We start from the raw sequence: 24,676 nt of genomic DNA, 5'->3' as shown, positions 1-24,676 counted from the left end.
AGTACAGGTAACCCCCGTATAACACGGTAGTTACGTTCCAAAAAATTGCCGTGTTATGCGAATCCGTGTTATACGAAACAAAGAACTAATACGAAAAGGAGGGTTAGGTTCCAAAAATTAAAAAACATGCTATTATATTTTCATAATTAAGATAAATATCTTTATTAAAATTTTCTTAAGTGATACATATTAATATAAATTAAACAATGTTTTCTTCGTCATCACTAAAAGCACTATTAACCAAGAGCGTTTTCTTTTTGGCAAGTTATCCTTATCTTCTGAGCATTTTTCTGCATTATCTTCAGATCCATGCTTTACCTTTTGCAAAAAGTATGTAATTTTAGATCGCTTGCTTCTAGTTAAAAGATCTTTGTAAATTTCCTTTTATGGTGCTAAGCACTTATGAAGAATACGGAAAGTATTGAATAAGGGAAAAACATCTGGCAACACAAAATCAGAGCGTCAAGATCTGGCAACATTGAAACAAGTTTTGAGAAGGACCATGTGTATGGACAGAAGGCGAGAAAAGAAAATTTACATACTTAAGTACTAATAGTTCACGAAAATAATAATTTTCGTGAACTATTATTACTTAAGTATGTAAAAATTTATTACATTTCATGTTGTACAAGGGTTTTACCAAATTCTCGAACCATGTCAGAGTGAATCCGTGCTATAACAGTACCGTGTTATATGGGGATGGTACCAATTCTCAAACCGTGTTAGAGTGAGTCCGTGCTGTAGAAGTACCGTGTTATATGGGGGTTACCTGTATTTATACGTGATGAAGGCCAGTTTTGTTTGAACTACTAAATTACATGCTGCAAAGAAGTAAGAAATGATGAATATTGCTTTAATTATTGTTTCAGCTTTGTTAATGTTTTTATCTTCATGTATGTTATCATTATATGATGTTTTATACAATGATATGTTTAATAAATCATTGCATTGCCTGAAAGATAATTTTTTCACTTTCAAATAAAGAAACTATTAAATCAGAGAAAAGAAAAACATTTTCATGAAAACATTTTTTCCCACAAGTTTTGTGAAACTAAATAATTGTGAGATTAGCCGGGGGGTACCTTTCCTCTAGGATTGTTGGTACCACTTATTCGGTGGCTAGTTGGTGAAACTAGTTCTCGGGTCGTCTACAAGAATGGCTTTTCCTAATCCAAGGAAAATCGAGGGCAGAGGGACTTACAGTTGGATATATCTAAAGCGGAACTAAAGGATTTCACAATTCTTCGTTTCTACGTCAGGATTCCAACACCAGTTAATCAATTTACCGTTATGCGGATTAACACACGTATGGAGATAATACGGATTTGATTCCAACAAAGATGAGACATTTCTTTAACATATAAATAAAAGAATTTAATAAACTAGAATAAACAAAAATATACAAAATGGATATAATCCAATAATTAAAATGAGTGATTGAGAGAGCATATGGGTTCAATTAAAATATACACTTTGAGAGAGAGCTCACAAATTCATTGATAATCATAATACCTCAAAATGTGCTTTGTCTTTATCTTCATCTGTATTCTTCTATGATCATACTTCGTTTCATGGAGAGGTCTTTATTTGGCACAATATTATAAGTTCTTCTTTTCTCTTAAATTAACTCATTTTTATACTCGATTGGATATGACTAAGGGTGTTGGCCTTATGGAGCAAATATGGACTACGTCAATCTTCTCTGAGATCCTTCAACGTACTCCCCGAATCATGTAGATCTTTGACTATATCTCATGATTTGTGACCAATCAGCATATTTGTATTTTCTCATGTGACTGGAGGAAAGGGGAATTATTGAGGGGTCGACAATTCCCAGGGTGGTGAGATTTGTGATAGATAACTGGAAAACAAAAGGATGTGTCTACTTCCGTTAAAGGAAGTGGCTCTTTTATCAGTTTTCCCACGTTAGAAAATAATATTTTCACACCCAAAATGAAAGAATATTTTACTTCATAATTTTAACTTTATATTTAAATTGTTAATTAGACCCAGGGACTATTCGAATCTCACATAATGTTTGTATAAATTGTAAATATACTTTAATATAAACCGGAATGTGGGTTGATAGATATTCCTCAATCATATTCACTCTGAAGTTTTATTATAAAGTGCTTTTCCATAATTAAAATAAAATCAGTGTTCAAAATGTGTAATTGAGTATTTGTCTTTTTCATGTTGACATCTTCCTAAAGGGATGATATCTATCCTCATTGGTTATACTCAGCATTCAAACTGTTTGTAATTATATTTAAATGGTTTACACTTTTGTACACAAATGAACATGTAGAATTGTAATATTTACAAAATGACATGATTGTTAGGATAAGCTTTTCATTATGACGACATCTAAATCTTTCAAATTATTCAAAATTGCTTTTTTGATATAGGTTTTTTATGTTCATTAACAAAAAAAAAAACAAAAAAATTCATACTTCTAATTAAGGAAGTCAAAAATCTTTATTTTGAGAAACATTTTTGACTGTTAGAGTAAACTTTAGCTCTGATACATTTATTTATTTAAAACTTGTATTCCTTATACTGTTCTTTAGCATATCAAAGCTGAAGCAAACTCAAAAAGTTAAAAAAACATTTCTCAAAATAAGTTTTTGGCTTCCTTAATTAGCAGAATTATGAATTTTTCATTCATTTAAACATGGTATCAAGTTTCTTAGAATATCACTTCAAAAGCATTCTAGAATGTTTTTCATATTTTTTTGTGAAATTGTTGTTTGCTATGAGCCAATACTTAATAATAGACTTAAGACGTTTGAAAACACTCAAAAACTAATATTTTGTTTTTTACTCCAATAAAAGCAGTTTTGATGTATTGATTTAAAATTTTAAATCAGAAGAGCAGATTCATCTCTAGTATACATCAGCTACAAAAATTACATAATCAAAATTTGTAAAAATTTTATTAATTTGTATAAATTTTGATGATGCAAATATTTATAGAATTCATTAAATTAGAGATGAATGTTTCGTCTCCTTCAAATTTCAAAGAATTTACTTTCCAAAATGTTTACCTTCATTTTTCAAATTTTTTATCAAATTTTTACATTGCAAGCTTACCCTTTATGATGGACTGAAGATGCCATAGTCTTTGGAAACTAATATTTGTTTCCTCACATAAAATATGAAAAATAATTAAAATTTGCCTTTTCTAATGTTTTTCTTGCACAATGAACATGAATAAGTACAATATCATCCAATAGAAGAAGTATTCTTGTGTTAAACTTTTAATGTTCAATCTCTGAAGACAGAAATAAAACATTCAAAATATTTACATTTCTTCAGTATTCAAAACAAAGCAAATCTACATTATCTATATTTTAACTGATGTAATTAGAGATGAAAAATAAAGCTTCTCTAATAATACAGGGTTAGCGAGAAATAAGTTATCCACTTCAGATAGCTATGGAGTGTGTTCTACTGCTCAAAATGAGACAAAATTTGGGTTACAGATAATTCAAATAATGTGCTTGACATTTCTTAAATAAATAAAAAAAATAGTACAAAAATCCGTCAATAGGTGGCTTTGGAACACAGAAATATTGAATATGCATGCACATGTAAATGTTGAATATGTAGGACTAAAACTACTCAATATGTCCTCCTTCATTTTGAACAATGTGCTCTAATTGCAAAACCATACTAAGACAGCATTTCATGGATGCATGGGTAATCAGCCGTTATTTTCCTACAGTATGGCCTCCTCGCTTGCTGGATATCACCCCCTGTGACTTTTAATTATGAGGTTTCCTGAATGACAACGACTACTGTAGAAGAGCTGCATCTGGGCTAGATCTGAAGAACAGCATTCAGCACCATATTATGGATATTCTGGCAGACTCACTGTGTTCAGCTGTAAAAAATATGGTTTTGCAATTAAAGAGCACATTGTTCAAAATGAAGTAGGACATATTGAGCAGTTTTAGTGCTACATATTCAGCATTTACATGTGCACACGTATTCAATATTTGTGTGTGTTCCAGCACCACCTATCAACAGATTTTTGTACCCTTCTTTTATTTAAGAAATATCAAGTGCATCATTTGAATTATCTGTAGTCCAAATTTCATCTCATTTCGAGCAGTAGAATGCACTGCAGAACTCTCTGAAGTGGAAAAATTATTTCTCGCTAACCCTGTACTTGCTTAATACAGATTTAGGAAAAAATGAATAAATCACAAACACTGAGCAAATTGCTTTTCATTGGTGAAATCTGTTTTTCTTTGGCAGCTACATTAAAATTTAATCTGAGAACAATCCATTAAATTTTAATGGTTAAATGATTAACTGTTATAATTATAATTTTTGAGTTTCAATTCACTTACATTCCAGAAAATAAATTAAATAAATTTTTTACTTTTTAATGCTATAAATCAGCATTAAATAAACAGGTTTCATTTCTTCTCCCATCTTATTTGACAAAATATCAATGTTTTGAAATTGAATGAAATTCACGGGGATGCTGATAACGTTAAAAATTCTGCAATTTAAACTATCAAGAAATTTAGAATAATTTTCCAAAACAAATAAAAATTAAAAGACTGTTAATGAAAGAAAAATGAAAGAACAGATAAGATTTTGTATATAAATATTAAGTATAAATGCAAGGATGAAATCTACAAACAGGTAAAAATAGAAGTCTGTGAATTAATACAAAATATTTCAATTAAAATTCACTTAAATAACTAACATTATATGAAACAATTGCATCTATTATCTCTGCATGTAAGTGTTTTACATATTTATTCAATGTTTTTCATTATTCCTTAATAACAATGAATTGTTTTTTAATTATTGATTTAAAAATTTATTAGTTAAAAAACTATTAATAAATTATCATTACTTACGGCATCATATACAATTTCCAAAGGATTAGCAGTAACGTAAATTCGACTATCACAAGAATTATCAAGAGGATTTGTTTCAAATAAAACAGATAATAATGGTTCTTTGATATTTTCAACTGTCTGTGATGTAACCATAGTTGGTGTAATATTATTTTTTCCTAACGTTCCAAACACCATAAAAGTTTCAACTTTTGCTGCCAATCTGAAAATATAAAATTAGCCAAATTTTCACTCTCAAAAACATTTCAGATATAATCTTCAATTAGTAAACATTAATGATTCACAAAAAATATATTTATTAATTTTAATATAGAAATTATGTCATTAGAAATAATGTCTAATTTAAAGTTATAGCTGGATAAATCACAGGTTCTTAAATATTTTTATTCTAATACACTACAATTAGGTATAAAAATTTGTTAATCATTAAACTTCTCAAGAAAGTTCAGTTTAATTATAAGATGCTTGAGAAATATCTGTCCACAGCAAGTGCTAAATCAACAAGTCCTGTTTTCAAAGAGTGCATTCTCAATAACACCACTCAGACCTACATATAAATTTATACACCTTATCTACAATACAAATTACAATTATTAAAAATATTTAAATAATTTTAATAATTTTTGTTAACTAAGTACCTATAGGTTCTTATGTTTATATATAAACTACACTGAATATAAAATTGACTAGTTGAGTGCCATTTGAAAAATCAATACAGGCTAAATTGGTGCAGTGATTATTCTCTAATCCAAAATTAAATACATTTAAATTCAAAATCAAATTCTGACTAAATTCTTAATGGTGTATATGATAACATATATGTGTGTTAATTGAGCTACAAATATTACTCAGTCAAATGTTTCAAATAATAAGTTTTAAGAATATGTTTTAAAAATTTATCAATCTAAATTTTAAATCCGGACAACCTAAAAATCTTTATATTGTAAATTACATCTTTAAATCTTTCTATATTTGTACATAGAAAGAAAAATTATTCAAGTATAATTTTACATTGTAAAATTATACTTGAATATTTTGTAAAAAGCAATTGGATGAGTTATGTCAATCTATTATCAAAAAATTAGAAACAAGTTTCTATTTACTTCAAACAAAAACATATTTAAGAATTGCTAGCATAACTCTTTTGGTGTAATTATACTTGATTAAATTTAAACAAAATAAAAATTATACTTTCAATTCTTAATTGTGAAGTTTGATATTCTTTGCTATATATATTCCTTGATGTAAAAAGTTACATTCTGAACATTTCCTTATTCACCTATGATATTGTTACAAATCATCCAATTATTTATTCACTTGAAAATAAATTTAAAGATATCTAATAATTCATTCAGAGTGTTAATTGTATCATAACTAAATAATGATCAAATTTATTTAATATATTGTACTGAATGACTATACAAACATGTAGCAAGTATAAAGTTTGCATAAAATTCACAATTTCATTTATATAGTTTCTTCAATTTTAATCACACATAGTGAATTTCAAAAATATTTTGGATTTTCCAATCACCAGCAATAACAATGCATAGATATCACTAGTACAGTAGAGCGTCGTATATCTGAAAATCGGTTATCCGAAACATCAGTTATCCAAAAGAATTCCAGTCGGCAAATTTAATTTTTCGCTAGTGCTGTGACGCTGCAATCTTTGGCTATATCTTAGGCTACTCCAATATTTTTTTGTTGGTGTGTGTTTTAGCTGGCAGCACTGGCACTTCTGTGTGATATTTTTCTGGGGACTGTGTGTCATGCTAAATCAAACGTTTTTGATACTAGATTAACTTCTAAAGTATAATTTTTTTTTGTTTTTATATTTTTCAATATACTGTAAGGTCTCGTTTTATGCGGTGGATATGTTCTACAGAAAAGCGCATATAAAAAATTCGCATAAAAAAAGACTTTACTTGCCTTGAAAAAGTAGGGAACGTTCCGTAATTTTCTAAAATCGCATAAAACCAAAACAACGAGTTAAAATTAACTTAAAACCGCATAAAAAAGTTTGCAGAAATTAAAAGAAATAGGCTGCTTATTACTGCAACTTGAAATCAGCAAAATTTATACTCGCTACTTATTATAAAAATGAACAAAACACCACTAAAATAAAATTTAATTTCAAAACAATTACAGTTTATACCTTTCAATGCGAAACTCAGAATGATGTAATAGCGACTTGTTGATGGTAAGTGTCATGTACAAGGAGAATCCCCGAATTGCAAAAGCTCACTCTAAAAACAAATCATTGACAACTGGATGTGAAGAGTTAATTTAATTTAATTTAATTAATTAACTCTTTAGTTCTTCGCCTGAGATATCTTGGGCAGGTTACATAGCGTTACATAAAACACGGTCCTTAAGGCCATTTTTGAAAATTTTTTTTTTAATTTCTGGAATGTTTTTTAAGTCTCCAAATTTTTAAAAAATATTTAAAAATATATGGCCAGCTAGTATTCACCCTACTTTAAACCCTTGTCCTCCCGCAACGTCTATGAGAATGCCCCGGAAAATCCAAAACCAGATGTTCTCAAGGTCACCCAGCTGTGTAAACAATGACTCATCAGTGTTAAATTTCACAGAAGGGCGAGACAAAGAAAGTTTGCATGCTGCTTTTTCTTCATTCTTACATGCTTTTTCTTCAAAATTAACGCATTTCTTTCGTTTTTCTCAGTTTTAAGTATTTTTTATGTTTAATTACATTTATATCAAAAAGTGCTAGGAACTAAAGCGATTAAGGTAGATCTAGCTGTCCTTTACATCCATAAACGTTATATGTCAGTGGAACAAATGTCAGTGGAACGTTAGTGGAACGTCATTAGTTAAACGTCAGTGGAACAAATGGAGTGAGCTTTGAGCGTTCCACGATTTTTGGAGACTGTCTATACGCGGGCTTCCTAAACAAGCCTATATGTATGTTTGTCCAAGAAATTTTTGGATGAAATACAAACCGCACTACTTCAAAATCGCATAAAAATAATCCGCATAAAAATAATCCGCATAAAAAGAGACCTTACAGTATTTATTTTGTTTGTAAAAATTAAAAAAATGATTTTTAACGATACAATAGCCATGATTATTATTTTAAAAAGTTTACGTTAGGCTTAACATCAATGAAAATTCAACGTGAAGCAAAATGCAACAGAGAAAAATTTCAACATGGGATAGGTTAATATATTTTTTCGTATATAATCGGTTATCTGAAAAATAAGTTATCCGAACAACCCCAGTCTCCAATTGATTCAGATAAATGATGCTCTATTGTATTTGTAAAAACCAATGCTGTGATTCACTCTTTGCTAATTTTAAAGCCAGAAGCTGAAGATTCCAACTCTTCCTCAATGTAAAGTTCTCTTTATGCTGTGTTGTAACAAAGTTTCTGAGCCAACCATTGCTGGCTTTGAGATCATGAAAGTCTCAAGTGCATAGTACCATTCATGCATAGTACCTTTTTACATAACAAAGAGCCCTGTATTGGTTTCCCTCATTTTTCCTCCTTTGAATGAATCACAAATAAAGTATGTAATCAAGTGTTATGTCATTTGCATCTTTCATTACCTTTCTTCTCTTAAATTCATAATCAGAATCAAGTCTAACTAATCAGACATAAAAGCTAGCTGACAGACCATCTTAGAATTTGTATAAAATTCTATGATGATCTGTCAGCTGGCTTTTGTGTCTGATAGCATCTCTTTTCCTACACTAACTTCTGGCTAAAAAAACTCCCTTTTCTCCTTTGTCTAACCAGCTGATACAACAATCTTATTTCATCAACTAATACTTGCTGAGAAAAATTGTTTATTAAACAAACATTTTCAACCTATTATCATATAAATTCAATAATAAATCATTACAGAAATGAAACATTCAGATATTTAAATTTAAATTTTAACTTATAATTCCAATTACAAATTTAAACTTGAACAAATAAAATCTATGCATAATATTAGAACAATAATAAAAGTAAAATCAAGCTTCAGTAAAACCAATGGGAGGAAGTAAACATTGTAAAAGCAGTACTCCCCCATCTCTTGCAATGAACATGGAAAAAATATAAATATATAAGAGCAAAATTAATGACCAATGCCTGAGTGCGAGGGATGCAAACACATTGTCCTTAGCATGAAAATACATAATAGAAAAGAAATTAAGGGATAAAAACCCTTACATCATGTATGGCCCTGCAATGAACTTTTGTTTTACTTTTATGTTATATTTACTTAGAAGTTTTATCTAATATTTTAATTTTTTCTTTACTATTTCTTAATTTTACATTTGTTAATCATATTTTGTTCATTATACATAAATTTTATTTGTTCAAGTTCAAATTTGTAATTAGAATTTTAAGTTTATATGTAAATTTGAATATCTGAATATTCTATTTCTGTAATGATTTATTATCAAATTTAAAAAACCTGAAGTTAGCCTATGATAATAGGTTGAAAATGTTTGTTTAATAAACAATTTTTCTCAGCAAGCATTAGGTGGTGAAGTAATATAGCTGTTTCTCTGTCTGAGTGCACTGTATGACTTATGGATGCAAATTCACTGAGTTCAGCGTTAATAAAGTTTCTTTAGTATTAACACAAGCACTTTCGACGAATGTATAATCATCGTCTTCAGGTGAAAAGAATAAAATTTTAACGAGACAAACGTGCAGAATATTCCAAAGGAACAAAATTTTGTTCCTTTGGAATATTCTGCACGTTTGTCTCGTTAAAATTTTATTCTTTTCACCTGAAGACGACGATTATACATTCGTCGAAAGTGCTTGTGTTAATACTAAAGAAACTTTATTAACGCTGAACTCAGTGAATTTGCATCCATAAGTCATACGAACATTGGCGTGAGTTTTTAAATTTATTTTCACTTGAGTGCACTGTTTATGTATCTAAACAACTAATGATCTCTAGTTTTAATTCTAACAACAACACATTATGCTTTAGATCAGATATTCTCAACATCAGCTGAGAGACCCCATGGATACAAGAAAAGGACTACAGGAACCACGAAAGACTGATTGTCACTTTGCACATCCCAATAAGAAACAGAAAAATAGCCAATCTTAATTTTATTTACAAATATATTCTTAAAAATATTCTTAGCATTTATATTTTGTATTTATGATGGTTATTAACTCTCCCTGTGAAATGTTCTGTGAGCAATTTCTAATTAAATCCAATTCATTGTTGTTGATATTACAAGATGTTTCATCTGAAAGTGTAAAAAAACCATCTCACAACATAGCTCTAACTTTGAACACATTTTTAACTGATAATGTAACAGTTAATTTTTTTATATCAGTGAAAAGTAAAAACTATATATTATTCATATCAGTAATATTTTTTTTTTATTGGGTTTTCCATGAATTTCGAGAAATTTGGTATTTAAAACAAAATGTGTAATACCCAATGTCAATTAGTAACAAAGCATTTTTCAGGTCAGTCAATTTATAAACAAGAGTTGATGCATCCATCTGTGGATTACCATTCTGATATAAAGTTTTGTAATGTTAATATTGCACAAATTGTAGTGTCTTTTAAAACTGTATTTATTTATAATTTAATAATACTGATTATTTTGAGATTGATTATCAGTGCATTCATACCATATGAAATAAACAAATTTATTTAAATTGCCATATAAACAAGTTAGTTTTTTTAAAGAAAATGATATTTTTAATTATTCAAACACATTCAAACATAGATAAACTATTTAATTTCAAAAGTTGAATTTCATTTTTTTCACTAATTATATACAATCTTGAAGTTTACATACTTTATTGCTTCTGCTGAAGGTCTTTGTTCTATTTCTGTAGAAACTTTTTGTAATTGAAGCTTCATGACTTGTTTTTTGCTAAAATAAAAACAATTTTTAATTATTATTTCCATCATAAAAGTTGATTGATATTAAAAAATGGAATAATTTTGTCATAATAAATTAGAAAAAGAAACAAGTATAATGCACTAGGAGCTGAAAATAATATTCAAGTCCATTAATCATGTTCAAAAATATTCTGTTTTTTGTTCATAAATATTGAAGCTTATATTGTTGATCTGATAGTGAGATGAACTTAGTCTCAAAAAATCTTTTATCTAATTAAAATTTAGCATATCATTACTTGTTTTTTTCTAATTATAAATAGAGTTGACTATGACAAAAAGATTCATAATAAACATATCCAATCATTAATTTCCATTATTATTTGTGAAATGAAAGAAAACCAAATTTCTATAAAATGAAATCAAACTATAATGAAGTTCATTGAAAGTGCTAACAATAATAAAAAACTGTTAATGCTGTACTGAGTTTTCCTTCCTTTTATCTGATATTTGGCACAAAAATCAAGCTGTATTATGTTAGAATGATGAAGTTTCTATAGATTTTTAATCTTTTGTAAAAGAGATAGTAAAATATCTCTGTAACCACTGAAATATTTTTTTCTATTAAATAAAGTACATATTAGATATGGACATGTTCTCTAATATCAGCTTTGAACTGTCTTAATGGCCAATGTAACAGCAATTTTTTTCTGTTAAGATACAGTTTATACATTGACTCTCATATGTTATTTCAGATTTATTATATTTAATACTTTATGTTTTATCATCACACTTTTGCAATTGATATTAATGAATTTCTGTGATAATACTGCTGAAATACTTACATTTATGAGGAATAAACTAACATTAAAGGGTTTAAAATGTTTTTAAGTGTAGCTTTTTAATCTCTGAAGTAGATCTTTAAAGCTGTGCAATTTTTTCTCACAAATTTTATTCAACTCCTAAAAGTTAACATTAATTTCTTAATTTTTGTTGTTAACGTTAGTTTTTTGTTATCTTAAAGTTCAATTTAATTAAATCTATGTATATACATTTACATTTCAGTATGTTTTATTTAAAATGAATGTCATTTATACAATAATCATCTATTACTTTTATGGTAAAGAAAATATCAGAAATTAATAAAAAACAAAACTAGAAAATGAAAATGATAACAATCCAATTTATGAAATCACACAATAAATGAAAATAGAATAAATGACTGTAAGCAGATCTTTCTAATATGATAGCTAAATATTTATGTTTTAAGATATTTTTTTCTTGTAAAGAGTTAATCTTTATATATAATCGAGACGAATTGATGATGATAATAATAATCAGTGCAGAGCCCAAATGGTTAGGAGTTGAAAGTTGAAATTTGGTACACACTTAGGGTACGTCACGAGAACACACACTAAGAAAGGATTTTTTGAAATTCCCCAGGGGAGAGGGACAAAGTTAAGGCTTTGACAATGGAAATGTTAACAATGGAAGTATCAACAATGAATGTATTAAGAATGGAAGTGTTAACAATGGAAGTGTTAAAAGAAAGCAACATGCAAGATTTACAGGTGCAGATGCAGTTTTTTACATTTTTGATTGCATTTTAATAGAGTACGTCACGAGAATATACACTAAGAAAGGATTTTTCAAAATTCCACCAACAAGAGTGAGGTTGTTAACAATTCCCCCATGGGAAACTGTCAACAATGGAAGTGTTAAGAGAAAGCAATGCAGATGCAGTTTTTTCATTTTTGTGAGAAATTGAACATTTTTTAACCCATCTAAAAATTCTCTAATTAGTTTGTTAACAGGGGGATCTAATTCTTGCATTCTTTGAAAATGGGTAAGATTGACTATAACATAATAATCTTAATCTTAGCTATCCTTACTTTTTGCCTGAGTAACGCCGGGCTTATCTGCTAGTTAAATAATAAGATAGCTATGCAAGAACAAAAACAATACAACTTTCTACAGGGCATATCAGAATGACTTTTTAAAAATTTGGGGGATTGTAGAGAATGAAATTTTGAACGTTTTGATACAAGGAACCTATAGCCAGAAATTTGAACTAAAGTGTCTACAGCGGTAGGAAGTGCTTGACCGCCCTTCACTTTGGTAGCTACCCTTCTGTCCATTGACATCATGTTATTGCTGTGGATGAAAGACTGTAAACACACAACTGAGCCTGTGTACAGGACATTGTGTAGTTAGTGCTTGTCATCCTTCAGGTCACCCCTTGCAATGTGAGTCCCTTGTGTACGGAACAACTGTAGGAACAGTTCATAAGCTTACGGAGCGCATCTTTACAGCATTTAATACCATCAGAGGGGAGTGTGGCATCTTACAGAGTCAGACAAAACATGGTTTATCATTGCACATTATATAACAAAGTTGGTGGTTGTCATATTGAACATTTACTCTAAAGTAATGCAGCCACTGATTTGATGTACAGTTTGATTGTACTCTACTGTTTTGTCAATAAAACTTGTCATAAATACTGTATTCTGCTGTTTCATTCAGTTACCGACCGCACAGAATGTGCAAAGTGCTGTAGTACAGTAGAGCATCATTTATCCAAATCAATTGGGGACTGGGGTTGTTCAAATAACTTATTTTCAAATAACCGATTATGTACAAAAAAAATATATTAATCTATCCCATGCTGAAATTTGTTCAAATCTTGGCATGTCCTTAAGTACCCTCTCACAAAAGTGCCAGTGCTGCCAGCTAAAACACACACATCAACAAAAAAAATATTGGAGTAGCCCAAGATATAGCCAAAGATTGCAGCGCCACAGCACTAGCAAAAATTTAAATTTGCCGACTGGAATTCTTTCGGATAACCGATGTTTCAGATAACCAACTTTCGGATAAATGACGCTCTACTGTAACTTTATATCTCATTTCCGGCTATAGGTTCTTTATATCAAAGCGTTCAAAATTTCATCCTCTACAATCCCCCAAATTTTTAAAAATTTGGGGGATTGTCATTCTGATACACTCTGTATAAAATATGTAGCTGTAAACAGTATAATAACATATATAAATTAAGATTCTACTTATTTCTATCTTAACCAAAGTTATTTTAAAAAATTATTTTCAACAATAAATAATAATTTATTTTTTTTTTAAATGTCAAATAATAAACACAAAATTAATTATTCTTTCTTCATTACAATTTATACAGAGTTTATAAAATAATCATTAAAAAACAAAAAACTTATTAAAAAATTTAAGAAATCTCACCTCATATCATCAATAACAATTACAAGATTACAGAGTAGAAATGTAATTTTGTTCTCTACAAACTAAAATAAAAAAAATTATATATATATAAAATATTCAATAATTAAAAACCAAATGTAAGAATGGTAAAATATAGTAAATTTATTATAAAAAACAGCATTATTTCGAGATTTTAGAAAAACATTCATATTTACAGGTTATAAAAGTTTTTTCTAGCTTGGTTTTCAGAAACTAAATTAGAAAGCTTAAAATTAAAATATCTATTAACTTACTCTGACAATTTAAATATTTTTTAATAAATGAGAGACAAGAATCATTTCTGAACCCATGATTGAAATTTTTTACAAATATTTATCCTTTAATAATTATTTTAAATTACTAAAATATAATACAAAAAAATATATCTTTTACTTGTAAAAGATATTTGTAAGATCTATTCCCATTCATGTATGACTTTAATGTTGATTATTGTCCAGAATAACAATCTTTGAGAACATTTATATTATCTGTAATCAGCAAATTTTGTTTAAAATAAAGCAAATTTATTAATACAGACAATATCTGGAAAATCCAAGAAATAATAAATAAATAAAGATTTTACTGCTACATGCATACTTAATAATCATTTTATTCAACACAACTATTCATTCTTTATTAGCATATAAATTTATAATTAAATGTATCTATTAGCTTATTGGAGTTTATCATACAATAAGATGAGAACTTATCTTATTAAACATGTTTGTTGTTTAATATAATTATTTTGAAAAATGTGTTACTATTATTTTTAGTACGTGGGTCGTTCAATACGTTTTTAGAAAATCCAATAGATGGCGCTCGTAGCCTCAAAAATGGCGCATTTTTTGTAAGCATGATGTCTCACTAGACAGTTGTGAAAATCTCAGTCATATCCATCATATGGTTTAATTTTTATTGTCAATTGAAGCAAGAAACTTTTGTTTATTTAGAAAAATGGAAAAAAGTGAGTTTCGAGCGGTGATTAAACACTTATATTTAAAAGGCTTAACACCAAAAGAGATCAAAGCTGAGTTGGATGAAGTTCATGGCACATCTGCTCCTGTGTTTGCAACTGTTTACAATTGGGTAAATGAGTTCAAACGTGGTCGTACATCCACAAAAGATGAACATCGTTCGGGACGTCCAGTGGAAGTGACTACTCCCGAAATGATTGACAAAATCCACGATATGGTTTTGAGTGATCGACGAATCAAAGTGCGTGAAATAGTTGAGGCCACAGGCATATCACAAGGTACAGTGTTTTCAATTTTGCACGAAAAATTGGGTGTGAAAAAAATCTCGGCAAGATGGGTGCCGCGTTTGCTCTCAGTGGAGAATAAACGTAATCGTGTGGTCGACTCTGAGGCAATTTTGGCACTTTTTCGTCACAATCCTGACGAGTTTCTGCGTCGATACATAACTGTGGACGAAACATGGATACACTATTATACTCCAGAGACCAAAGAACAGTCAAAACAGTGGGTTTTTGAAGGCGAAAGGGCTCCAAAGAAGGCGAAGACAGTGAAATCGGCCTGGAAGGTGATGGCCACAGTTTTTTGGGATACACGTGGAATCATCTACACCGATTACTTGGAAAAAGGAAAAACAATAACTGGAGAGTATTATGCATCATTATTGCACCGGTTGAGCAAAGAAATCAAGGAAAAACGTCCTCATTTGAAAAAGAAAAAGATCCTCTTCCATCAAGACAATGCATGGGTGCACACCCATGCATTGTCTTGATGGAAGAGGATCGATGGCCAAAATCACGGAATTAAAGTTTGAATTATTACCACATCCACCGTATTTGGCCCCCAGTGACTTTTTTTTATTTCCAAATTTAAAAAAATGGCTTGGTGGACAACGATTCACGTCAAACGAGATAGTCATTTCCAAACAAATGCCTATTTTGAGGACCTTCCAAAATCTTACTTTTTAGATGGCTTAAAAAAGTTGGAGAAACGCTTGGAAAAGTGTATAGAGCTTAAAGGAAATTATGTTGAAAAATAAAAAAAAATCTACCTAAAATAATTTGTTTTTCTATCTTTTTCTAAGGACTTATTGAACGACCCTCGTATTTAAGAATATGCCGAAATATTTGATTTTGCTTATTTTTTGTTAACTATTTTTTTACATTTTCCTTGGATTATTGATCATCATTATTCATCAAATACCTCTTCTTTTCAAATAGAGCTGGTATAGTAATGTTTTTCATTTATATTACTCCTGTTAAGACTTTTGCTTTCCTTTGGTATACAGTATATTAAAATTGATTAATTTTGTAATATCTCATCATTATCTATCATCATTTACTCTCTATAAAGACAATAATAGGACTAACACAAACTTAGGCTAATACTTATCTCTTACATAACCAGTAAAATTTTCTGTAAAGCCAAAACTTATACAAGCAGTAGTAATAAAATTTTTATCAAGACTAGACATAAATATATAATGGGATCTAATTTTATCTCACAAGAAGCTTTTTTTTATTACTATTTTCTATCTGATAATCAATAAATTATTTATGCATAAAATTTTATTAGAAAAATTACACAACTAGTCAGTGTTAAAATGTATTGTAATATTCTCTTTCTTCTAAACATTTTCAAATAATGCATCATCATCATCAAACTTAAATCTATATCAAAATATACAAAAATAATACTAGAACAATCCAATGCATTGTATTTTATAACAGTAGTAATATAGGTTAAAGAAATTTCAATATATATAAAAAAGTTTTATAAACATTCTAATTGTGAGATGATTCAAATCTAATGATCAACATTTTTAGTACAGAGCACAAAAAGTGAAACAATCTGATGTTAAGAATAATTTAAACATGAGACTTAATGTTTATAATAAACGATGTAAATTAACACATCAAAAAAACACAAAAATAAAGTTATTGCACAAGATGTAACAATTAAATTATGTTAATTAGTAGTTTAGCTATTAATGTAAATACCAACATTCATTTGTTTAACCTATGTGTAAATAAATAAATTGTTAACACTGCACTTTCAAATAAGACTAAAATTAAGATTGCTACAGAAATATCCTCACATTTGATTTTATAAGCAATTTTAAAAGCCTAAAAATAAAGGCCTGAAGGATCTACTGGCATTTCGTAGATCCTTCAGGCCTTTATTTTTAGGCTTTTAAAATTGCTTATAAAATCAAATGTGAGGATCTTTCTGTAGCAATCTTAAATTTAGTCTCATAGTTGTTTCACACACACAGATTTAAAAATAAGGAAGAATTTAAAAAAGGAAAGACAAACACAGTACTGGAGAAGAGCTGAACTAAAAAATGCAGTGAATAAACGGAATGATGCAATGATAGTAGTATAAAGTTTGGTTTGATGTGGAAATCAGATTCTCTGAACCAAACTTTATTTCATTGTCTGACAATGCACCATAAAGCTCCCACCCGCTTTTTTTCTCAAGTGTTTATTTATATAACATCATCCCACATATTGTCATGTATTTTTCTTATTTTTACTTACTTTATAACCTCATATGCATGAATTTTTTAATCCATAATAATATATTTAATTATTCCTTTTTCCATACATTTTAGATGTTATAAATAAAAACAAATATATTGTATTTATCTATCTATGTTTTAAAATTCATAATATGTCATATTCCATGAAGTATTCCAAAATGGAACACTGAATTTAACCTGATGCAAATCTCTAGTAAGATTGAAAATGTTTGTCAAATTTAACATTTTGATTAAGATATTTACTGGAATTTCAAGTTTTTCTTTGTTAAGTGGTGTGCCATATTTTTTAATTTTTTAGTTCATGTCATTTAAAATATTAAAAGTCTTATGTTCAAATTATTCTCAACAGACAGTTATGATCTACTTATTTTTTGTTTTCTATACAAAAAGTGCTGATCATTGAGTTTGGATCATCTCAAAATGTTTATAAATTATTTCAAATTTTTATTATTTGAATGGTAGTTATTCTACATTTTTTACATTTAATATTCAATGTCACTGTTAAGTTTGGAACTGTTAATGAGATATACAGTGGTATCTCAGAATACGAAATTAATCCATTCCGAAACTGAGATCGTATCATGAAAATGTCGTAAGGTGAATCATTTTTTCCCATACGATTACATGTAAAACCAAATAATTCGTTCCAACACGAAAAACACACTCAAATTAAAGCTAAGTAGTACATTAAAAAAAAAAATAACTGTAGTAAGGAAAACACTAAAAAAGCATTTTGTAGTTGTAAATGTATAAATAACCATAACAGAATAATAATTGATTAAAAAAATGTAGTTTTATTTGCACTTCATCTTTGAGGATAGACGACAGTGGAGGTGTAAACTGGTGGCGGAAGAGAGGGAGAAGGGAAATGATACTAAAACTTAACTTACATAACATAATGTAACAATAACTTAAAAATAACTTAGAAAAGATTTAAAAAATTGTTGTTTTATATATATATATATATATATATATATATNTTCCACCAGCACTTTCACTGGATAGAGGTCGCTTGGTAAAACATCTATCCAAAGAGGTTTGGCTTTGCCGACTTTTTAAAACGTTTCTAAAAGGCAAATGTCATTACTCTGAGCAGCAATACGGCCAGTGTGAACCTTTTCGGATGTTTCTTTTCAATAAAATTAGTCACTTTCTAATAATATCTCAAGATTTCCTTTATTGAGCAAAATCCTGCCATGACGAAGCAAACATGCAGACTGAGACCAATGAACAGCAGTGAATAAAAAATGGCGCTGCGAAATAATGTAACGTCGTATGGTGAGTTTTTGTTCGTATCGTGGAGCAAAAATATGTTCAAATTTCATGTCGTATCCTGAAAATTTCGTATGCTGGGGCATTCGTATCCTGAGGTACCACTGTAATAGGTTTCAAAAAACAATTTATCAAATAATACATTTATTTCCTGAAAAATAATTAGCACTGTGTCTTATTGATAATAATAGTCATATAAAAAATTAACTTATAAATTTTGAAAACATTTTTTAAAATTAAATAGTCTAAATCTAATTCTCTTTCAACTTCAGAATATTAAAACTAAATTTCAAAACAAAATTTTGAAGAAATTAATTTTTCTTCATTATTTTTTTCATCCATCAAGCTATAGTTTTATTTCTTGAAGTTTTGAGCTTTTGATAGCTGATATTCATTATAATTCTTATCCAATATCTCATATCAAATTACCTTTATCAATTAAATTTGAATCTGTAACTGATTAAATAATCAAGTATCTTGTGTTCTTTTAAAAGTTTATATTTGAAACTCAATCTTTTTCTTTGCATCTCAATTTTTTTTAAAATATTTCTTTGTTATTTACATGAATACTTTTTAAAAATAATTTGTACATAAATTTTAAACATTAAAAAAAAAATAATAATAATAATAATAATAATTAATATTAATACTTCTTTTGGATATTCTGCTGGAACAGCATTTTCTTGATAACCAATTGCTTCATAAAGTTTTGCTTTTTCTTCATTTGTCATTGCTTCTTCAAACTGTTGAGCTATAAAGCAATAATTTTTATAATGTAATTTTAAAATAATTCATTAAAGTATATCCATCTATACTAATATTATAAAGAGGTAATGTTTGTAAGTATGTAAGTAAGAAAATAAGTTTGTATGCAGCAGGTAATCTCCGAAACTACTCATCCAATTTCAAAAATTCTTTCACCAATATTTGGAATGGAACTTCAGGGTGGACATAGGCTGTATATTATTCCGTTAAACATTCATATAAATTAAAATATATAATCTAGGTTAAGGCTTTTATGTCCAACAGATGGCGGTATGAGTACGACACCCTAAGTTTGCTTTTCTGTGAGGCATTATGCTTTTCTGTGAAAATGAACTAAAGCAGATCATCTTCTATCTATTTATATAAATGAAAATGTAATGTTCGTTTGTTCCTACCTATGCCTTTGAAATTTTGACATAACGCTGCATTCGAAAACGCACGTGTTTTTATATAATATACATGTCGAAATTCGACCCAACTGAAGGGAGATGGTTAGAATTAAGGCTTACGGTAAAGAACTATGCTTCTATTATACTATTTTAGATGTGGGTTTTTGCGTTTTTGATTGCGTTTTAATAGGGTACGTCAAGAGAATGTACACTAAGAAGAAATTTTTCGAAAAATTCCACCTACGGGGAAATGTTATAAATTTATAATAGATACATTTTGAGCCATAACAACTCGTGGCGGGGTCTGCTAGTTTATTATATACAGGCAATCCTTAACTTTCAGACATTCATCTTTAAAAGAGCTCTCTTTTATACATTCTTCAACTAACAAAGAAAAAAATTCAAGCTATCATGCAGTGGCATTTTTGGCCAGTTTTGGCTTTGGTAACATCAAAATCATTTGTTAAAAATAATTGTTATGCTCTGCATTATGTTTAATTTGTGATTTTAATATCTTAAATAATATTTTATACTTTGTTACCTATTGTGTACTCTACTCAGTGTAAAAAATTAAAACATTCCTACTTTAATAAAATATTTTATAATTTTTCTTATTAGCTCTCTGAGAACAGAACAATATTGTTCCTAGACAATATTGTTTAAAAAATAATAATAATGTTCTAACTGGAAAAAGACTTTTAATTTTTATCTTCATCTTTCATTGCCTTCCTATTCTTCTAAGTTGGTTTGTCAGTTTCCTAGATAACTTTGTATGTTCTAAGTGTGTAGCAAAATATTTCTCTAAGTAATTTCTTTATTAAGAAGATGGTTGAGCCACATCTAAATAATTTATTTATTTAATATGAAAATAGAAAAGCCACTTTTGTCAAGAACTAATCATTACAAACTGGAAGCCAAAGACTTGGAATAAGTAGTCAAAAACTTAGTCACTATCCTTAGTGGATAATGACCTGACGATGACCATTTAACATGACTGAGAACATTAGTTTGTCCATTAAAGGGTATGTTTTTCTGACTTTTTCAGTGTTGGTGTGTTAATTTGAACTTCATCCAGTTTTCAAGATGTTTACTTAATGGATAAAAAATATAACACCATTCTTGGAATTCTGTCACTCTCAGAGATTAATAATTTGACTGAGAATGCAATTGTATAGACAGAGAACTTCAAAACACTTCTAATTAGGATAAAACAACAACAATGAGATGTGAGAAACTTTTCATCCATATTTTCAGATATTGCATCTCAACAGGACAATGTGGCTTTACGGAATAAAACATCAATCATAAAAAAATATCACTGACCCTCATTAAATACATGGAGAGCATCAAAATTTACAAACACAGATTCAAGGATACCTGAATAAGCTATAAAAAATGTGTGCACACTATCCAATATATCACAAATTTCATGCAGTAACAACATACATAGCCATTTAATTACATATGCACAATATTTGTTATATTTATTAAGTTATTGTTAATTTTTATATACAGTATATATATAATGTTAACATTATTCTTATCAAAAATTTTTTGAAATCAATTTAATCAGCTTGTAGACATGCATGGCATTGTAAACTTATTTCAGTTTTTTTTAATAGAGTGGATCAAAAGTTCTATTACTCTTAAAAAAATGTACTACACGAGATTTCTTGATTACAATTGATAATAACTATTGAAGAAGACATTAATAATTGTGTATCAATTTGAACTTTCATACTACCTTTCTTGAAAGCAATTATAAGAATTGAGAGTTAATTTTATTACATTAAGATAGTATACAACTAAAGATCTGTTTACAGATCTTTAGTTGTAATACCATCTTTAGTTGTCTAAATTAACTTCTTATAGTATATGTCAGTAAGAGATGACTGCACTTTGTCTTGTGCTTAAGAATGCAAATTTAGAAATATAAAGTCATTAGAAAAAAGTAATAAGATGTTTGTATTAATATTTCTGACAAAATATCTAATCATGTTATCTAAAACAAAATCTAATCTATTGAGATATGGAAATGCAATCAGAATATTTATTTTGCAAAAAATTTTCAGAATTGATTCAATAGAATGTTAACATTTATAAGTAGAAACAAATTAGATAATTTGCTAAAGATCTTAAATTTAACATTTTTTACTCATTTCAGTAGCAGATATACAGTGTTGTTGATTTTAATCAATCCATTGGAATAACTTGAAAAATATGCAAATCTACAAAAAAATTATTGAACAAAAATGTTAAGGGTGCCACAAGATGTTGGTTTCATCATAGATTGTACTATATTCAGTGAAAATGGGGTAAACTTCATTTTCTTAAATGGGAACACCCAATTTTTATTGCATATTATGATTCTTCATCAAAAACAAACTGCTAACTAAAACATTTTTTTCTAAGATATTACCTTGCAGTAGTTATGAGCATTTGAACTTTTATACAGCTGCTACATTACAAGTGCATGAGTCTGTGGATATCTGTGAAGTTCATTGGAAGAAAAGGAAGAAAAATGCTAAAAAAAAAAAAAAACTCATTGTGAAACTATTATTTGATGGAATCATTCTTTTTCTTAAAATAATGAACTGATACAAAAATTTGTGGGCAGCTTCAGGTCATCTGAAGATGTTAATTTTCATACAAGGCAAAGAATGTGGATTCAGTTAGATAGAGTAGGGGCCACATTATGCACAGATTGTAATAAATTATTTAAACAGGATGTTGCTGCTTAGCATGTTTTATTTATACTGTTTTTCATATAGGCAAGTGCTGTGCTAGTCCTTCAGTTTCATTCAATTGCATAATATGAGAGTGGTCATAATGTTTTGGCTCTTCAGTGCACTGTGTATTTTATACATATAGGAGAAATTAATTAATTCTATTTGTTGTTGTGTGAAAAATATCATAGTTCTATAAATTCAAATATTTAAGTTGGAAAAACAAAAATCATTTTGCATGAAGTATTATGATGCTTCATCAATTTCATTTATTTATTTTAGCATGAATTTAAAATAAAGTTGCATCATTATTTTCTTTTTCAGAAACTGAATAGTTACAGTTACAGAAGCATTTTATATGTTTCTAAATTTACAATAGTACTAATGTTACAATAAACACATATTTGGGTCATCGGAGATATGATGAGGTAGTACCTCTTTTTGTCAGCAACAGTTTGGTAAAAACTGCCCACTTGTCAGTGGATGGCTTGTCTATTTTTACTATCCCAAAGCGTCAGGATTCTTTTTGTCAGGTCGAGTGGAGGGACAGAGAGGGGCTGTCGTTAAGGCATTGATGATACACGAGCAAAGGACTCCATTTAACAATAAAACAAAAATTTATTAGATAACAACTTAAATAACATAACTAACAACAAGATTCTATCGACCTTATATGCGTTGAGAACAAGTTTACAATATTCATTTTCGTACCTCTAACGTAGCTTGTATGGAGCGACGTAACTTAGACCAGTAGAGATTCTCCTGGAGCCGTCTGTGGGTTGGGTTCAAACCTCGTCATCCTTTCTTAGTGTCAACACTCTTCTAAACCAAATCTTTTTTTTCTCTGGCCCTCCACTCCCCTTTGTCTTTCATTTCAATCTATTTATCTCCCCAATCACGTTATTGTTTTTTGCCAATCGCAAATTTTTTTGTTTACTTCCCCGTGACACATTCTATGAGTCCTCGGGGAAGGAACTGACTCAAGAAGAAGGAAATGTGATCATTCTCCTGTTGTAAGTTAAAAAACTTTCGAAAGAAGGAAAAAACATTTTCCCTTAATTTTGTTAGGTCCAACCCTCACACATACTATGTAAAACTGTATTAATGTTAAGAAAAATGTGTTCTCAAAAAATTATTTTGATAAATTAAAACAAAAATATCCTTCAAATGTTTCAGCAACTTTATTATAAAAAGCTGCAAAGCTTATAGCAAGTGGAAAGTACAGTAGACCCCCTATAATGCAGGTTCATATAATGCGGATTCGTATATCGCGGCAAAAAAATTGCGACCGTATTCATATAAAGACGCTAAGAGAGACTCGTAAAATGCGGTAAAATGTCATCGCCAACTCGTGTCGCAACAGAAATGGTCCAATCTGGACCAATAGTAGACGAGCAGCTGAACTACTTACACGCTACGGAGAGTTTAGGCGGGTAAGTTGAGTTTACTGTCGTCTGTACAGTATATAAATTAGGTACTGTAAATCTAATACAGTACTGTAATTTTATACATTTCTTGTGAAAAAAACATTTCTTATTCAACGGCCATAAAAATTATTTCTATTAATGGTGTCTCCAAAGTTCAACAAATTTTTTGCAGAAAAATAACTTATCAGAAAACACGCCCGCCATTTGGTGCGCTGCTCTGTGATGAAAACAAGCTTAAGCAATGGTGACGTCGAACGGTGCACACTCGGTAAGTAATCCTACAATTTTGTTGTTTATAGCATAGTTTATACAGATTATTCCCAAAAAATTATATGTGTTTTGGAAATGTTGAGTCAAATTAGTCTAGAATTGATTAATTTTATGGAAGAAAACCTTTCAAACAGCCGTAGTCCGTAAACTCCACACGTGCCGGGCTGTGATTGGCTCATGTATTTAAGGATTCCTACAACGTGAAATTCGTATAACATGGAACGCATCTACCGCATTATAGGGGGGGTCGACTGTACACTTATATACTGTATATATGAAGAAATATAAAATGATCAGTTTGAAAAATATGTTAAGAAGAAATATCAAAAT

General features: G+C 29.0%; 1 protein-coding gene across 1 annotated transcript in view; it reads right to left on the bottom strand.

The window, feature by feature from the left end:
• LOC111622618 (vacuolar protein sorting-associated protein 13-like) overlaps positions 1-24,676 on the bottom strand; it is a 435,263-nt gene that overhangs the window by 323,701 nt on the left and 86,886 nt on the right. The window contains exons 15-19 of the mRNA XM_023365028.1: positions 19,420-19,520; positions 13,967-14,028; positions 10,674-10,751; positions 4,881-5,082; positions 4,391-4,443 (exon numbers count right to left, since the gene is read on the bottom strand). Coding sequence (XP_023220796.1) covers positions 4,391-4,443; positions 4,881-5,082; positions 10,674-10,751; positions 13,967-14,028; positions 19,420-19,520 — 496 coding nt within the window. The remainder of the gene's footprint in view (positions 1-4,390; positions 4,444-4,880; positions 5,083-10,673; positions 10,752-13,966; positions 14,029-19,419; positions 19,521-24,676) is intronic.

The sequence above is a fragment of the Centruroides sculpturatus genome, unplaced genomic scaffold (assembly GCF_000671375.1).
Source record: "Centruroides sculpturatus isolate CEXI.00-Female unplaced genomic scaffold, Cexi_2.0 scaffold106, whole genome shotgun sequence".
Taxonomy (NCBI): domain Eukaryota; kingdom Metazoa; phylum Arthropoda; class Arachnida; order Scorpiones; family Buthidae; genus Centruroides; species Centruroides sculpturatus.
The sequence above is the reverse complement of the archived record's forward strand: the minus strand, read 5'-3'. Positions and strand labels throughout refer to the sequence as shown.